The sequence below is a fragment of the Arachis ipaensis genome, chromosome B6 (genome assembly GCF_059453495.1).
Source record: "Arachis ipaensis isolate K30076 ecotype BB chromosome B6, ASM5945349v1, whole genome shotgun sequence".
NCBI lineage: Eukaryota > Viridiplantae > Streptophyta > Magnoliopsida > Fabales > Fabaceae > Arachis > Arachis ipaensis.
The window spans coordinates 146,301,081-146,320,587 of NC_142441.1; the positions used below are offsets into that span (position 1 = coordinate 146,301,081).

A 19,507-nucleotide genomic window follows, 5' to 3' on the forward strand; every position below is an offset into this window, starting at 1 on the left:
TTACACATTTCTACGGTCCACTACTTGTTGTGCAAACTGCATGTGTTCATGTTTCCCATTGCTACCCCTGTTTTAACTACCAAAAAAAAAACTTTCCCATTGCTACATGTGCTTCTCGTACACTCTTCCATTGTGAATTATGCTTCCTATTCCATAATTTTCGTAAGAGTAATTACCTAAATCAGTCCTAAGGCTGCTTATATGAAATGACTAAAATAACCATATGATTTCAAATTTTCTACGTCAAGTATAAACTAATTTAATAGAGAATGAGTACGTAGGAGTACAGACGAAACTTGAAAAAATGTTTGAAGAAACCAAAAATTTTAATAAAAAAATATATAATAGTATTTATATTAAAATAAAAATTATAAATATATTTATTTTATTTTTAAATTTATTATTAATATGTAGAAATACATATGATTAAGCTTAATAAAAAAATAGATCTGAGTTTGATTAATAAAAAATTTTGTTTAGGTTAATAAGTCAGATTAATTTTAAATAAAAAATCAGTTTTAAAAAAGAATCTGTTTTTACATAAAAAAAAAAAGTTTCAAGACTAATTATAGAAAAACTAAGAAGGGATAATAGTGGAATAATAAAAAATATCTATAGACAAAAAGGAAAACAAAATTTATAAAAAAGTCCGTGTCCACTCTTCCAAATCCCGTGTCCATCATTGTCCTTCGTAAAAGAGTGGACACAAAAATATAAAAAACTCTCTCGGAGACAATGTGTTTCGTGTCCATGTCTCTGCTTCCAAACACATTTTAAACATGTACTGTCCATGTCTCTGTGTCTTGTCTCTGAAAACAAACGCTACCTAAGAGTTTTGAAATCAGACATTTTAGTGTTTAAATTTTAAAATACACAAAATAATTTTTAATATTTACTTCCGTTAAACAATACAGAGCCGGGTTTAAGCTTGGAATTGAGTTCATAAATTAAATAAACCGAGCTTGAGCTTGGATAGACTCATCTCATTAACTCGTGAGCTGGCTCGATTTTATATATATATGATCTTAATTATTTGAAATTTTATATTTATTTTTGTATATATTTTGATGTAGGATATAAATAAAAAAATTTATAATTTATTAATAGATAGACAATATATAAAATTGATCTTTTTAAATATTTTTAAAATATATAAGTTATAATTTATTGATATAAAATTATAAATTATGTTTCTATTATTTGAACCAGCTCGTGAGATTTTGGTGAGCCGAGCTCGAGTTTAAGAAATAGGCTCGATTATTAATGAGTCGAGTCGTAAGCTAAGCTCAATTTTCATGAGTCGAGTTTAAGCTTGGTCTAGCTTGACTCACGTCTAGGGGTGGCAAGTGGGAAAGCCTGCCCCGCCTAGTGAAACAGTCCTAAAATCTCACCCCGCGCTGCTTTATTGTCGGCTGGCGGGCTCTCCTATTTTTTTTTTACTATTAACTATTAAATAATATATATAATTTTACAATCATTTTAATAAATTTATAATTTTTATATTCACAAACATTAAAGTGTTTGTAATTATAAATATCTAATAAACATAATTATAAACTAAGTTTTCATCCAAAACATAATTATAAATATTGTCTCCAAACTAAAATAAACATAATTCAAAACATAATTATAAATATTGTCTCCAAAACAAAATGAACATAATTCAAAACACTTAATTTTCATCTTCATTCTCTTGTAAGTTAGGTGGAAAAAAGTTGGATTTTGACCCAAAAATTGTAAAAATACTCCCTTACCAAAAAAAACCCTAAACCCGAAGGGGAAGCCCACCCCGTCCCGTCAAATTCCGCGGTTTAAGCGGTGCGGGTTAGACAGACTTTTACTAATTGACGGTTCCAATTTTTCATTCCGACCCACCTTTTTGGCGAGTTATGTGGGCCGACCCAACGAGTTTAGGCTCGTTTGCCACCCCTACTCACGTCTAGTCCTAGCTGATGTGGAATGTTAACTCGCACACGTGACTGTTAAGTATTTATGTATGTATTCTAGCAAATCAGTCCCTATAGTAAAGTACAAAACAGTCTCAAAAAATAAAAAAAAAAGTCTCAAAATAATCTCTAAAAATTTTCAAAAATTTTTAAAATAGTCTCTTTGAATATTTTTAATCTTTGTCAAAAGTCATCGTCTTATAATATTTTTGTTAATAAAAGTATAAAATATTATTTAAAATATACAATAAATAAAGAATATAAAAATTAATAAAATATATATTAAAATATAATTTTATTTATTAACACTAAAATATCATAAAAAATTACATTATTTAATCATTAACATATGATATCTACATTGAAGTGTTGTAGAAACAATAATAATAACAACTAAATTTAAGAGGTTATTGAATTATGAAAGTCATTATTTATATACCTAACCTCCTAAGATATTGACACTAAATAAACTTAGAAAAATATTCCTATGTGAAAACAAATATTTTTTTTAGCATAATTACTAACTGTGATAGCACAAACAGTTTTAACTCTAAGTCTATTTTGTGTAACATTACAACAACTAAATTCCAAAACTTTTTAAAGAATATGAACAGAACACTAAAGATTTGTTAAGACATTTCTTCTTTAAGTATTGCCCTCACATTGAAATTTTGTAAATTATTTACATTGATTTGTGGTTGATCAACACATACAAATTTGACTTCATATATATGAATTGGTTTACATTGCATGCAAGTTCCAAAATATTGCGTTCATAAGCATTTGTACAAATATTTTTAGTTGTTTATGTGAACAATTTATGTTAAATGAAAGTTCTCCTATTTCTTTAAACAGCAATACTCATTCTCTTCTTTATCATTAAAAAATGATCATACAATACGACACTTATAAATTACATTAAAATAATATTGTGCATGGTCAAAAATAAATATTGGTTTATTTATTTTAAAATTAATTTTTTTTTGAAAAAATGCCTTTTCAAAATTAATTTATAATTTATTTTAAAAATACATAGAAAAATTTTATATATAAATAATTAAATTTGAGATAAATAGATCGAAAATGTTAGAAAGTAAAATTTATTAATTTAGAAATAATTATATATAAATAATTCAAAAGTACTATTTTGAAATTTTTTATAATTTTCAGGCCTGTTTTAATTTTTTTTAAACTCTTTGAAAACTATTTTGTACTTTCCATTAGGGTTCAAGGATTTCATAGATTGAGGTGGGGGAGAAACAGCGACGTTTTGGTTTCTGGGGATTAAATCGTCCTCTTTTCAAAAGTCCATCCCACGTAGCAGTCCGTAACGGTCAGGTCAGTGCCATGGGAGCCATGTCACCATTTTCCGTCAGGTCAAACGGAACAACTCTAACGAATAGATAAATATGTCCATTTTTTCAAAAAATCAGGAACATAAAAATATTTTTCAATTTTTGAAAACAAAAATATCTACAGAAAAAAAGTAAAAACGAATTTGTCCTTTACTCTATATGTAATTATTGAAGCGCTGCCAGGCGGCTAGCGCAGACAAATAAAGAAGCTCCACCATTGTTACTTCAACGTAAGCTACACACCACGCTCTAACACTACCACGTGTGTACTGGCTAGCTACTAGTATAGTACCTATTATTATCTATAACAATATATAATGAAAAAACCCACTTTTGGTGTCCAATTTTTTTTTTCCATTTTTATCCTTTTTAATAACTTACTTCGAGTTACAGCATTCTACTACTTCATTTCCATTCACGTTCACATCAATATAACTTCTCCCGTTAATTTCTCTCACATCACGTTACTGCATTATTTACAGAATTCTACTACTTAATTCTCACTACTGCATCAATTCATTTCTCTCACATCAGTCAGTTACTGCATCAATTGTATTATTCTCAATTTTTTCTCTTAATCTCTCTCACTTCACTGGTTACTCCATATCTCTCTACAATAGAAAAAAATTTCTTCATTTCTCCTCCATCTTTTCCTGCATTCTTCTCATTTCGCCTAAATATAATGTAAAACTTACTGTAATTTATTTTTGGTCATTAAATAAAAGTGTAGAACTGTTTTTATATGTTTCTTTGATTAATTATAGTTGACAACATATCAATGGAAGATTCACGTGGAAGTGGTCGACGAACTTGGCAAGACTATGCCAGACATGAAGACAAAATATGAGTGAAGAACGGAGGCAGCAACGCCTTCTACAAAATATGAGTGAAGAACAGTTTATCATTTAATATGAATTATTTTTTACGATGTATCTATGTTACAAGACTCTTAGTAAGTACTAATTGTGTATAATTTATTTCTTGAGTGTACTCTTAAATTATCAAATTACATTATTTTCATCTTAATAATGAATTTTTTACATATACAGATACTCACAATAACACCGGAGCTGGTTCAAGTAATATACCAAAGGGTCCAAATATGGGTAGGAATCCTATATTTATATTTATTTAATTAATAATAATTTATTTTTTCTTAAATTTTGATTCAATAAATTTTTTATTGTTGGCCTAAATAATATTATTATATTGTCTTAAATGTACTTTACATCATTATAATCTCAATTATTAAATAGTTTAATAATTTTTTAATATAATATCATACAAATATAAAATTTTTATAACTGTATCTATAATCTATAACAATATATAATGCCAAAACATGGAAGTTTGGTGTCCAATTTTCTATTTCCTATTTTAACCCTACTAACATAATTGAAAAATATTATACAGTTACTTATTTCACTAACAGTTACCATGTAACTTCTATTCAATTCTTTACTCTCACAATCTTTCTTTTTTTTATTTTTTTTATTTTATTCTGATTCTCCTTTATCTTATAAACTCTTCTCTGTACCGCACAATTATTTAAAGGAGTTTTTTTGACATCTTAAACTAGGTAAAGATGATGTCAAAAGATTTATTTTCGTGGCCATATATGAAATGAAAAAAAAATTAGAAGCCAACAAGTGTTTAACCAGTGATGATAAATAGTTTTTTTTGTATAGATCTTATTATATTCGGAGGTATTCATTTAAATTATATTTTGTTTAATTTTATATTGGTCTTTGTTTGTATAGTGTTGTTTTAAGTATATCTGTGAGTATTGTACTCTGATGGTCTGTCCAATAGTTTAGCCTCATTCTAATTATTCTATTAGAATTTTTTTTATAATCATAAAAAATATATCTTTTTTATTTTTTTATAATTTCATCTATTTTACTGGTTCTTTTTTTACCTCCTAAAACACGTTGTTATATTTTTCTTGCTGCCATTATTTTTTTACCTTCAACGCTATCGATTTCATCACATCCATCGTTACAAATTTTATTTAGTTTTATTGCAGTTACTACGTTCACGTATAACTTCTACCTATATTTTTTTCCTCTTTAATTTACTTATCCAATTAATATTTTCATGGTTCTTTTACTTTTTTTAATTTATTTCCAATATTTTACGTATAAAAGATAATGTTCTATCTTTTTCTTTTACCAAGGAAGAACTAATTTTTTTCATATTATATGTATTTTTTTAAATATGTCTGTACTTATCAATGACGAATTAAAAAAGTCTAATATTTTGTTAAATTCATTTTTTTTCTTTTTAAATTTACTTCATATGTGATAATATTATTTTTTAATTTTTAAATTATTAATTATACAGAGTATTATATTTAAAATTTGAGTACATGAATATTTATTTTTAAATTGAACTAAAATAAATGAATTATATTACAAAAATATAATTTATTTTGACTTCTATAATATCATTTGTTTGGTATATGGCACTGGTTATTTGATTAACATATAAAAGATGTAACATATAAATAGTGATAATTAATTACGGTGGGTGAAGAGAAGGTGGAAAGAGAAAAAAAAAAAACGAGAAAGAACAAAGTAATATAATAACAGTCATTAGACAATGATAGGTATGTGTATAGAGAATAATAATAATAAGAGAAAGAATAATGTTTGATATAGTAAGGGGATATAATAAAAATTATAAATTAATAATTTAGAAAAATAATGAAATTAAAAAAAATTTAAAAATTAAATATAAAATTAAATGCTTTATGTCTTACTTTTTTAGCGAAACTTCAACAACTCATAAAAGTTAACGGAATAGATGGTTATAAATCAAAGTGATAGACAAGATTAAAATTTGCGATAATAATACTTGGTGATAATTAATTACGGATGGTCGGGTGAAGAGAAGATGGAAAGAAAAAGAAAAAACGAGAAAGGAGAACAAGGTAATATATAATAATAATAACGGCGATGAGACAATGACATACAGGTATGTGTATAGAAAATAATAACAAGAGAAAGAATAGTGTTTGATATAGTAAGAGATATAATAAAAATATAAATTAATAATTTAAAAAATAATAAAATTAAAGATAATTAAAAAAATTAAATATAAAATTATAAAATAAAATATTTTTAACCATTGAAATTATGCATGAAGATAGAGAGTGTTTTGAATATAAATTTTTATCTCGGCTTCAAATTAAATACGAATTAAAAATAAATAATTAAACTTAATAACGTTTATAAATAGTTAATTTGTAAATAATATTTCTAAATTTTTATTTTGATTTTATTACACATCATTTTTAATTGAATAATCTTGAAGGGTTTATATATTTATTTTTATGGTTAATAAATCTGACAGTTTTTTAAGACTAAAAAAGTTATTAATAAGAAGATGTACGATGAATTAAGAAGGATTTTGTTCAGATATACAATTTTTATAATTTTCTATTTTATTTATTAATTATTCTTATATTTTGATATTTAAAACGAAAAAAATAAGCATTCTTATTTATTTTATGTTTTCACTATTTATAAAAAAATAAAGAACTCTTCGTATTTAGATTTATATTTTGGCTTATTACTTAAAAAAGATGAAGACAAATATGAATATCCATGATATTTAAGTAAAAATTATCTTTTGTAAATAACTAACATGTATTTTGATTTATATATATTTTTTTGAATCAGAATAATGTTATCATCATTATTTTTTAAATGATATTTTAGTTTATAATAATTTTAATTTAATAAAATATAATATAAATAAAGTCACATCAACATTAAAATAAAAAAATACTTATCTAATAAATTTAAAAAATGAATAATATATTAACAAAAAGATAATATTAATTTCTTAAAAATAATAGAAAAGCGGCTGAACAGGCACGTGCCTGTTGAGCCGCTAGTTAAAATAATAAGAAAATACTCCGATAAAGATGCTTAAAATATTTTTTTCTTAAACTAAAATTTAATACATATATTTGATTAAACTATATTATTTTTGTCAAAACTAGATCAGACAAATTGATTTGGTTAAAAAATTGGTAAACCAAACTTTGAAATCGATTTAAATTAATATTCTTTTTTATAAAAAATGGCTACAATAACCTTATTATAGAAAATGAATAACATATTTTTATTATATAATTTTTTAATTTGAAAAATCCTAAATTCTAACCCTATAATGACACAAAGAAAAGAAAAAAGTTAGCATTTAGGGTTCTTAATATATATATACATATATATATATATATATATATATATATATATTAGTCATTTTTTATAATAGAAATATTGTAATTATTTTTTATAAAAAAATATTAATTTAGACCAGTTCAAGGTATAATTTATCGATTTTTTGGCCAAATCAATTTATCTGATCTAATTTTGATAAAAATAACATAGTTTAATCAATTATATGTATTAAATTTTAATTACTTAAAAATATCTTTAAAAAAAGACGTTTTAAGCGTCTTTGTGCATGTTTGGGCGTCATTATTTTGTTAAAAAAAAATCTTTTTTCAATGAAAAATATCTTTTTTTATTCTTTAACGTGTTTGGTAAATTTCTAGTAGTAAAAGTAAAGCACTAGAAAAATAAAAAAACATCTTTTTTGAGAAGCTGTAATTTACATCTTTTTTTAAAAAGATCTTTTTTCCTTCAAAAAAAGATATTTTTCATGTAATAAATAAACAAAAAAGTAATTTTATATTGTTATACACAAACATAATTGATAGATAAAAAGATCATTTTGCATGAAATATTCAAACATAAAATTACTTTTACTTCTTCAAAAGATCTTTTAAAAAAAGATAATTCAAAAAAAGATCTTTTTTTTAAAAGCTCACCCAAACAAACCCTTTATCTAAGTGGCTCCCTTATTATTATTATTATTATTATTATTATTATTATTATTATTATTATTATTATTATTATGCATGGGGATATTTATTTATTTATTAATTAATTGATCAATTTGATGCACATATCATTTTTGTGTGAGGAAAACAAATACAAATCACCAGTGCATTAAGTGTTAACGGTTAAGAAATTTGAAAAAAATCAAAATTAATTATAGCAATCACCAGCTTTTGTACCTATATTGTGTCACAAAAACGGTGCTATATAAACACACAATCACCAGCTACCCTCTTTGTGTTTATAACAGCTTTTCCTTCCTTCATTTCCTTCTTCCCCTACAATATCCCACCTGATTCTTCCGTACCATCTGCACCTGCTAAGCCGGCCATGGTGATTGGTTCGTTCATCGTCTCCTCCTCTCCTAGCTTTTACTTCTTCTTTCACATCGAGCTCGAGGAGGCACCAGAGCCTGTGACTGCCGGCATTGTGAAACTCACATGGCAGATCTAGGCTCGCTCCCGCAAACCACTTTTTGGTTGAAGCTGCTGATCGTGATCTCCACAGCTACCATGTGAGTAAAAAAAATCCTCTCAAAGTTCTCTTCCATCTTTTGCTTTTCTAAGACTTTTTACTCTTCCTCAATGTGTTTATTTGTGTTAAACTTTGAAATTAATGCAATCTGTCAACTGAACATTAAATTAACATACATAAAATTTAATTATATTTAACTTTTTTTTTAAATAATATAGTTTCTTCAGGTTGCTATCACTCCTGAATTATTAAATAATTAACAGTAATAAAATATATTTTTTTAAGTTTTTTAATAATTATTAAATAATTTTTATTTAATTTTTATTATAATTTAATTTTTTACATATTATTTAATTATTAAATCTATCTTTTATTTTATAAATTATTTTTTTATTTATCTATCATGCTTATTAACTATTAAAACAAAAATAACAACGAAATATATCTTTAATTAATCGTGATCTTTGTAAATATATCGCATGTTTTTTCCAAAATTTCTATTGAATTTCACAAGATGGGTTTTTCTCAAAATTCAATCGATTGAAATTGTTACACAATCGATTAAATTTCGCAAAGCAACAAGCGTATTTTCTTATTCAATCGATTGTAATTGATTAAAGTTTGCTATGTATTCAATAGATATATATATATATATATATATATATATATATTAGTTTAAAAAATTCATATTTTTACGATGAAGTAATGTCATTTCTATTTATTATTTCAACAACCATGTCATATAAATATTATGTCTTGTCAATTATATTTTATTTTATATAATTAATTTGTTTATAAAAAAATATTTTGTTTGTATTCTATTTATATGTTTGCATATATTAATGTTATTTTCATTTTTTAGATATTTGTGACATAAATTGATATTTTTTAATCCTTATATAAATTTTTTTTTAATTTTATACGATTTTTTAGAGTAATGTGTTTTGCATTGATTAATCCTTGGAATAAAATTCTCTACAGAATTGGAATTCTATTTCTTGTTTTGGTATAAAAAAAAACACTGATTTCAATTTTAATAAAATTTCAATTCTCATGTTAAGGCTATATACAAATTAGACTAAAATAGGTCTGATTTCTAATTCCATTTAATTTGTTCCTCTTTGTATTCCATTATGTGTAGCTGCTCAAGCACCCGCACTTTAACAAAATTAAAAAAAAAAAAGGAAAATTCCTTAAAAAAATTGGAGAAAAATAAGAACAAAAAATAAAAATGGCAAAGTATGAATAATTGAAGAAGAAAATGCAGCAATGACGAAGAAAACGGAGTATGAAACGCAAACAATTGAAGAAAAAAAAACGCAACAAACACGAAGAGAATTCCCAGCGGAGTGAACGATGAGCCAGAAAAAAGAGCAAAGAAGTACTATTTGAATGTCTTTCTGCTGTGGCTAACATGATTTTTTATTTTTGTTTTGAAAATTTGTAATTTTTAGTTTTTTACTATTATTGAATAGTGTCTAATTAAACAATTTTAATATATTAAAAATTATACTTCAAATAATATTTATATACTTTTAATACATGACGAAAACTGCCATAACTAATAAAATAAAGAATTGCAAAATAAAAAATTCTATTCACTAACTTCAATTTTGGAATAAAAACAATGCATTATTTCCTAAATGACATAAGATGAAAAAGACTCTCTTACAAACTAATTGATTACTATAATGAAAAAATTGATTGAATTTTTGCAGATTGCAATTACTGCAACGGTAAAGGTCGCATAACAATGAATAAAAATTGGATATTGAGGAGATAGATAAATGATAAAGAAAAATTAGATATTAAAGAGATGGATAAACGATGAACAAAAACCATGAACAAATTGATAATCAAGGAAATTGATAAACGATTACAATTGTAGAATTAGATAATTGAAAACAAATTGACTATAGATTATTCACCAATTATTAATATTAGTATGAAAAAAGATAAGATTATAATATCTAAATCAAAATAAAAACTTAAAAAATTGAACATAGAATTTTAAAGATAAGATAAATGAATAATAAGATAATAATTTATAAAAAAGTGGCAGAAAAAATTATAACTGCTTAATATACATTGCAGTTGTACGAAAATATCCTTAATCACGTACAAAATTCAATCGATTGTGTTACAAAATCAATAGATTGAATTTTGAGAAAACTCATTCTAAAACACAATTAAATCGATTGAATAAGAAAATAATCTTATTGCTTTACAAAATTTAATTGATTGATAACAATACCAATTGATTAAATAAGAAAAAATTTATATTCTATAGTGCAATTCAATCAATTGTGTAAATCAATTTAATTTTGAGAAAATTCATATTGCCATGCGAAATTCAATCGATTGTATTACATATCCAATCAATTGAATTTTGAAGAAACATACGATATTCAATTTCCTGGTGTTTGAAGATGTAACGGATCAAGCACAAAAAAACTCAATTAATTCGTATTGCCAACATATTTATGAAAGTCACGGTTAATGAAAGATCTATTTTATTGTTGTTTTTGTTTTTAATGGTTAGTAAACATAATAGATAAATAATAAAATAATAATTTATAAAATAAAAAATAAATTTAATAATTAAATAATATATAAAAAATTAAATTATAATTAAAATTAATAAAAATTATTTAATAATTATTAAAAAACTTTAAAAAATATGTTTTTATTGCTGAGCTATTTAATGATTAAAACGGTTTGGACCATCCAATACTTTGCTATCACTCCTGACGTGATTATTAAAAGATTTAATTATTCTATTGGTTTTTATAGTTTCGTGAAATTTTTAATTATGTCCTTATACTTTTTTTTTCTTTTTAATTGAGTTCTTACACTATTTTTTTTTTCAATTAAGTTCTTTTTAGTAGTAATTGGCTTAATTTTACAGGGACCCAACTAAAAAAAAATTGGTATAAGGAACTAAATAAAAGAAAAAAAAAAGTGTAGGGACTTAATTAAAAAAAATTTTGGTGCAAGAACTCAATTAAAAGAAAAAATAAAGTATAAGAACCTAATTAAAAATTTCACAAAACTATAGAGACCAACATAGTAATTAAATCTTATTAAAAACATTAAGGGTTTGTTTGGATGTTAAAAAGAAAATAAGAGGAAAGAAAATGGAAAGAAAAGTTGAGTTATTTGTGTGTTGTTTGAATGAATAGAGAATAGATGGAAAGAAAATAGAGAGAAAATTTTCTTTTGTTTGGATGAAAAGAAAAGTGAGAAGAAAAAAATCATAATAGTATAAAATTACATTAATACTCTTATCATAAAATAAAATAGAAGTATTTTTATTTATTCATGTTTTATTATATTTTATAAATATTATAAAATATTATAATTTTATATATTTGATTTAAATCATTTATCTAATACATATAATATTTAAATATAAATTTTTATTATAATAATATATTAAAACTAAATTTATATTAATATTTGTTAATAATAACATAACTAAGGGTAGTATTGGAAATACAAAAATATAGCATTTTTTTTTGTTTTCTTGCTTGTGATGGAAAGAAAATTTTTTTAGTGGGATCCACATAAAAATTTTCTTTCCTTCCTATTTTCTTTCATAACCAAACAAAGAAAAATATCATTTTCCATTCATTTTCTTTCCACTCATTTTCTATCAAACCAACCATAGCGTAAAAAGAACTCTGATGAACCTACCGGTTACCGGTGACGAAGTATCTTAAGACGAACCTCGGAAATTGCATTCCAGCTTTTGACGGTAAAAGAAGATCTACACTGCTGGACGGTTACGGTTTGAGTGGCAGGACTTCGTCGTCAAGCTTTCCGATGATGATCGCAAAGGCTCTTCTTCTGCTGCTGCTTCTGGTTTGGCCAGGTTTGTGTGTGCTTAGAAAACTATGTTAACTACATATTTTAGGTCATTTCATCGTTCTAGAGAATGTATGCTACGAAAATGCTAACTGCTTATTTATTTATGTGTGTTTTTTTCTCATATTTATTTTTACGATCCGATTTGCTGTGAGGGTGGAACTTCAAAATCTTTTCCCGGCCGCTGGAAATTCCACAAGAGTTCTTGATGATGCCTTGCTTACGTTGCCATTAATCTGTGGCTTTGGTGTTGCACTCCGATTTTGTAATTTTTTTGTTCTGTATTTTGATTTTTTTTTTTATAACAATAGATATAATATTTCCAATGCTGGGGCAAAAAGGGTGGTGGTGTAGAATACTAGAGGGGTTATTATCAAAGCCTTGGCCCCACTCAGATGGGGTTTCGCTTAATGTTGGTTTTGCTTCTTAAATCTCTTTTTAGTAGTTTGTTTACATATTGTTTTTGGTTTTGTTGATGCTAGAGCCCGTTTGAGAAGTAGCAGGAGCTATTTTTTTTTTTTTTACTTTTGGATTATTAAAAATCATAATCTGCATGTTTGTTACCATTTAAAAAAAAAATTTTAATTTTTCGAAAAGTTAATTTGCAGCTTTTTAAAAAAAGTAGAAATATATGACTTCTCTACTTCTTGATAAGTCATTCTACCACTTACTTAAAAAAAATTAATTTCAAAACAAAAAAATCTACTTTTCTTCTTGTCTCTGTGAAAAATTGTCTCTGTGAAAAATACTGACCCTTCACCATCATTTTCATCTGCTAGAAGCACTGACCTTCCACCATTATTCTCAGGCAATGTTCCAAACCTCACTATTTTTACGTAATAATTCATGAAGTATTGATCCTCCATCAACACCATTTTCATACAATGTTGCATCTGAACAACCTACTGCATATATTCCTTCTAAGTATTTTTTTTATTATTTTATCACTCTATTTTTTATTATTAAATTTGTATTTAACTGTGGTATGAAATTTCAGTTTTAATTTTATTTTTTTTATATGTGATTTTATAGCTTGCTATTACTTTTATAGTTAATTATAGCAAGTTCTTGACCTCAATTAAAGGAGAAGGGAGTTCTAATAGGAGTAAAAAAAATAAAAAACAGCAACAAAATATACATTGGCACACATTTTATATTTATTTTTTATTTTCACCTACTATATCATACACAATATTAGTGATTAAGTTATGTAAAATTAACATTTAATATTGAAAAGTATTTGTTATCATCGTTATTTTAATATTCATTCTCTTCTATACAAAAAAATTTATTTTTTGAGTTATTTATCCAAACGCTACAATTTTAAAATAAATACTTTTATAACTAAAAATCTAAACACAAAATAACTTATTTATAAACTGCTATTAATAAAAGTCCTTATGCTTTAAGCTCTTTCTCCAAAAGAACTTATTTAAATTATTTACCCGAACTGGGCCTAAGTACATTAGATAGCTTACTGTGACAACTGATTATACTTATTCTACATATGTGTCAGCAAGGTCCTACTATGAACCAATTTTTGTTACTGATTTCATTGGAAAACACTTTAATCTTAATTTCATTGGATTTTATGATGCAATTGGACTTTTTCTTTTGTGATCACCGTATTTGCAAAATTACTCAGGAGATAGATACGCAGGATAATAGTTTGTTTCCTAAATGGCATTTTACATAAATTTGGTTTTGTATAGAGTATTATGTCTTGAGTATGTGAAAATATCTGTCAAGAAATTTTTACAAAAAATTTGTTGTTCTTTTACCGTGAATTGTCAGATTAAAAAATCTTTAAGAGAAATCAAGGTAAAAGCTCACAACAATGAAAATATTAGAGGTTACAGGTCACTACTGGAGTTTCAAATGAGCCATTATTTAAGTTAACGTGAGCATTTTTTATTATGACTCAACTTGTACCATCGTATCTATTGATCTTCGTCATTAAATACAATGACTAACTATTAGTTTTTATTCTTTCTTGTTTCTTAAGTTTACTCTTGATGACAATGCAATAAAAAAAATTAGTTGTTTAATATTTTCATGAGAAATATGATGTCCAATTGAGATATCTGAATCTTCATGCTATCCAAGCTGGGAGTGATGCAAAATTTGTCTATTTGCCTATGGAGGTTTATCTTAGCTAATATTCTTGTTTATGATGATTGTTTATACACTTGCATGCTGTTCATCGTTATAGACTTTGTTTCTGCTTACTAGCTCTTTTTTTTTTCTTTCTATTTTTTTTAACTTCATTGTAAGTTTATTGGATTGCTTCTGAACAGAGATACACCAAGGGATTAACTAAGACCCAGGTAACTGCACTTCTGAAGGAATTGTCAGCGTCTTCAAGAAAGGAGAAACTACATCAAACAGGTAGCTTTGTATTGTATTGTATCATTGTCATATGATGGGTGTGTACAAATATTTAACATTCTGTTACCTACCTATCAGATTGCCAAGCAGCACAACTTTAACAATGACAAATACGTTCAGGAATTTGGAATTAAAGTAACAGAGGATCTGCCATTGATTGATGCTCGAGTCTTGCATCCTCTAATGATATAGGCATTACTACTTGCATTGAGAATTGAGGTAGTTTTGTAGCTTCTCTTACTCTTTATTAACTGATATATTTTTTTTCTTACTTGTAGCAATATCATGACCGTGGAAAAGAAAAAATGGTTAACCCACCGATAGGTGCGTGGAATATGATTAATAAGGTTAGCACATAAATACGATTAAAGTTTCATTTTAGTGGTGTTTTGTACTTAATATTTATGATTGATTTGTAATTTAACATAAACGGGTGCTACATATTCAAATTTTTTTTGGCAACTAAGTTTAACTAAGTAGGCTCAAACTCAACAAAAACCACTTTTATTACAAGCAGTGTATACACACGCGCATTCCTTCTTCTTCTTTGCGATATTTCTTCTTCTTCGCATTCTTTCTTCTTCTTCGTGGCATTTCTTCTCCTTCTTCGAGTGTTTTCTCTTCATCGTCGTTTTTTATGTTTTTTCTTTTCCTCCTTTCCTTTTTAATAATTTTGCAGCATTAATTTTTCTTTTTTTTTAATTTTATTCTTTTTAAAAGAGTCAAACAAAAAAAATTATGAGAAAATAAAGTAAAAAAAATAAGAAGATAAAGAAGAAGCAGTAGAATATGAATAGAAGGAAGAAAAAGAATTTTGAATTATGCACAATTTATTAGAATTTTGATATTTTATAGAAAATGTATAATGGTGGGACAGTGCAACATTGGACTTGTATCAATTTTTTGGAAGAGTAAACAGAAATTTGCCATCTCAATTTTGTGTTGAATTTATCAATATGTGTATTAAAAAAGGGGTAAACTATTATTTTGGTCCCCTACGTTTGGGGTGAATTCTATTTTAGTCCCCAACGTTTAAACTGTTCTATTTAAATCCTAAAAAAATTTGATTTGCATCAATCAAGTCCTTCCGTTAAATGGGTGTCAAATTATTGACGCCGTGTCCGACGTGGCAAAGTTGGCAGTTTGCCTGTAGTTAACAGTTGGAATTGGAAGCAGGGAAAAAAAAAAGGAAAATGAAATGCTGCCCAGTCCAATAAGTAAACCCTAATCCCCAAAGTTGAATCAAAATCGTCTGCTGAGAATGAGAATGGCTACCCAGTTGTCCTCCCAAGGTTCGCGTAGCAGCACCAAGAGTCGTGGGAGAAGGAGGACTTGCTTCTGTGGAGAGAGACCGGTATTGCGCACGTCATCTACAGCGGAGAACCCAGGAAGAAGATTCTGGGGCTGCGTCAACTTTCAGGTGAGTCTCATCTTTTCTGTCTCCTGTTTGAAAATAGCATTGGGTGTTAGTGTTTGAAGGATCTGAAGTGTTTGGTGTGTTCGTGCTGGTGTGTTCGTGTTGGTTTGGTTGAGAACAGATAGGAGATGGATGCGATTATTTTGCTTGGACAGAGCCTGAAGGACAAGATCCACAAATTCAAAGACTGAAGAACAAAGCAAGCTCGTTGAAAGAAGAACTGCAGAAAGCTGAAAGGAAGTTTGCATTGGCACTTGGTGTTGGAATTGTTGGATGGACACTGGCTGGGCTGCTGCTATGTGATCGACTCAATTGAGGTTTAGGGGGTTAGCATTTTGTTTATTTTTGCCATTCTGTTGTTGTCCCCTGGTTTGTAGGGAATGTCAATTGTTTAGGGATTGAAAAAATTGACATACAGTTGGGTGATAACAGTAATGTAAAGAGAATGAAATTTTTTTGTGGCTGTGTCTGTAAAGCCATTTGCTGTAAACATTGTAAGGTTTTTGATTGAAATGAATAGCAATGAGTTCCTGTATTGTGACATACATTATTTGGCTCTGTACAAGTTTATTTCAGTTTTATCTACTAATAAAAACAAGGCTTAATTTGCCAATTCACATAACTTTGCTGCTGAAAATTCATGTAATTCATTAGATAATGGAGAAGTCTTAAAGTAGCTTCTCTTAACCATAACAATATCCAAACAAGCCTTAAATATAACCATGAAAAGGTAACAACACAAAAGAGATCAACATGACAGTAGTAGTCTTAAAGTAGGGTGTCTAAAGTATCACAGGGACATTAGTCCTTGGTCATTGACAGATTCATTACAAAACAGATGGAATCACTAAAATCTACTATGTTCTTCATCCCAATGCCTTCCAGGCCCTAGGTGGTGTTTTTGCCATGAACCTCAGGGACCTCCTTGATGGGCTAGTGACTGTTGCTATTGATGGTTGTGGTTGACTGGCACTGCTGCTGCATCTAGCTCTCTTGGATGATGTCTGTGACTCCTGGCTTCCTCCAACTTGTGTACTGCTCTTCCTCTTTGGCTGAAGTCTTGTTGCTGGCTGTGTTGTTGTCTTGGCAGGGATCTTGTTGGGTTTTGGAGTCCTAGTTGTGCCAGCCCCTTTCTTGGCCCCTTTCTTGGCTTGTGCAGTTGCATTCTGCTATAAACAGCAACAACAAATTGGGTTAATGGGATAGTATAAACATTCACATGTAAGGAATTGAAATCAAATTGACAATAACAACTTTACCTTTTTTGCTGCAGCCTCCATCTTACGTTTTCTAGGGCAAGTTCTTTTGTTGTGACCAAGTGCAAAACAATATGAACATTTTTGTTGTTGTCCAGTCCTTGCTAACTTAGACAGTGGTCCATTGTTGTGTGGCTCATCACCAGTCTTGTTCCTCCTCAGTTTTGGGCGCCCTATTGGTTTCCTAAACACTGGTGGCAGCACATCATCATTCTCAGTCCGGGACCAGAGATTTGGTCCATTCAGTGGGTAGATTACATGTTGGTAGCAGTCCACGTAGGTCTGTTTCCTATAACACTTGTTGACATAGTTCTTAACATCTAGACACATTTTCCTAATGCAGCTCATGGCATGCTCACAAGGGTAACCTGTTAGTTGAAATTTTCTACAGGAGCACTCATGTAAGTTTAAGTCCACAACAAACTTGGCTCTATTACCCTGACTGCTAGACACTTCATATTTGTCCCTACCAGCATATATGGCCAGCCACTCCCCACCCTTATCAAACTCCCTTTCAATTTTCTTGTTTATTTTTGGCAATATTTCTCCGGCATATGTTACTATACTTTGCCTGTTATCAGACCACCTATTCATTAGATAAACCCTAATGTCTTCTAGCATGGAAACAATCGGTTTCTCTCTAGCCTCTACAATAACAGAGTTAAAACACTCACACATGTTGTTAACAAGTGTATCCACTCTAGGAAAATAATTAAACCTGGACTTGCTCCAATACTTGGCAGGGATCTCCATGAGATGATTATAAGCTCCTTGATCAACCTGCTGAATCTCCTTCATCCTCCTCTCCCATTCCTGGACATATGTTGCCTTTGCAGCCTTCCACATCATAATCTTTAGCTGAACACATGGGAACCTTTTTCTGAAGTTGCTATATAAGTGCCTGACACAAAAACGGTGGTCTATGCCAGGCAGCAACTCATCAAAGGTTGGGATCAATCCCTTTGAAGCAGAATTTAAAAACATCACCAGTCAATAACAGCAAGACATGAATTAAAGAAAGAATTAATTACACAAGTTTAGGTTGAGAGTTACCTTTTGTTGGTCGCTCATGAATGTACACCATCTGATCTTATCAACTCCCAAATCATCACACAGATTCAACAAAAACCATCTCCACGAATCTTTCGTCTCTGCTTCAACAACAGCATAGGCAATTGGCAGAATCTGATTATTGGGGTCCCATCCAATTGCTGTTAGCAGTTGACCCCCATATGGAGTCTTGATGAAGCATCCATCAAGGCCAATCATGGGTCTGCACACCATGAAACTCCGTTTACAAGCTTCCAAGCAGATATAGATCCTCTGAAATCGTGGTCTCAGGTCCGTACCAGGAGGTGGTGTCTTTAACCCAAATTCAGGAGGTCTCTCCACTTGTATCTGAACAGTGGACCCTGGATTAGACCTCAGTAACTCCGCAGCATAGTCATGAATCCTCCTATATTGCTCTCCATAGGTACCATTTATTTCATCCAGGGCTTGCTGCTTCACTCTGGCAGCTTTGGTCATTGTGAGATCCACATTCCACTTGCTATGAGCCTTCTTTATCAAACTTCTCAACTTGATTTTCAGGTTTTCACAGATCTTCTTCATAAAAGCCTTACTTAGCCACTGAGAACTCATTATACCAATCTTGGTGGCCTTAGAGCATGTGTGTTTCTTGTAACAGCTTGTCAGTTGCCATGAATTCTCTCGCTTCATCTTATGGCAGTAAGCAAACCACTTGCAACCTTCTTTGCAAACAGCTTTGCACCGGTGGCTATCACACTTCGAGAACTATATTCCTCTACCACTGTGCACGGCATAGCTCGTTACACATTCCTTAAAAGCATTCCTATCTACGTACATTGTCCCAACCTCCCATTTATACTCC

At 28.3% G+C, this 19,507-nt stretch overlaps 1 protein-coding gene and 1 long non-coding RNA gene across 5 annotated transcripts; one reads left to right on the top strand and one right to left on the bottom strand.

The window, feature by feature from the left end:
• Nucleotides 1-12,305: 12,305 nt before the first annotated feature.
• On the top strand, nt 12,306-16,982 carry LOC107648505 (uncharacterized). Of its 4 annotated transcripts, XR_015885749.1 has the most exons (6): nt 12,306-12,562; nt 14,853-14,943; nt 15,022-15,135; nt 15,222-15,290; nt 16,120-16,363; nt 16,482-16,982. It is a non-coding gene; the product is annotated as an uncharacterized LOC107648505 (long non-coding RNA). The 4 variants fall into 4 exon arrangements; XR_001621953.3 differs by having other exon boundaries at nt 15,022-15,290; XR_015885748.1 differs by having other exon boundaries at nt 15,222-16,363.
• Nucleotides 16,983-17,123: 141 nt separating this feature from the next.
• LOC148563071 (uncharacterized) lies at nt 17,124-18,970 on the bottom strand. Its single transcript, XM_088491579.1, has 3 exons — nt 18,670-18,970; nt 17,620-18,576; nt 17,124-17,526 (listed from the first exon to the last, which is right to left on the bottom strand). The coding sequence occupies exons 1-3, from the start codon at nt 18,898-18,900 to the stop codon at nt 17,227-17,229; spliced, it is 1,488 nt and encodes a 495-aa protein (XP_088347705.1). The 5' UTR covers nt 18,901-18,970; the 3' UTR covers nt 17,124-17,226.
• Nucleotides 18,971-19,507: the final 537 nt, after the last annotated feature.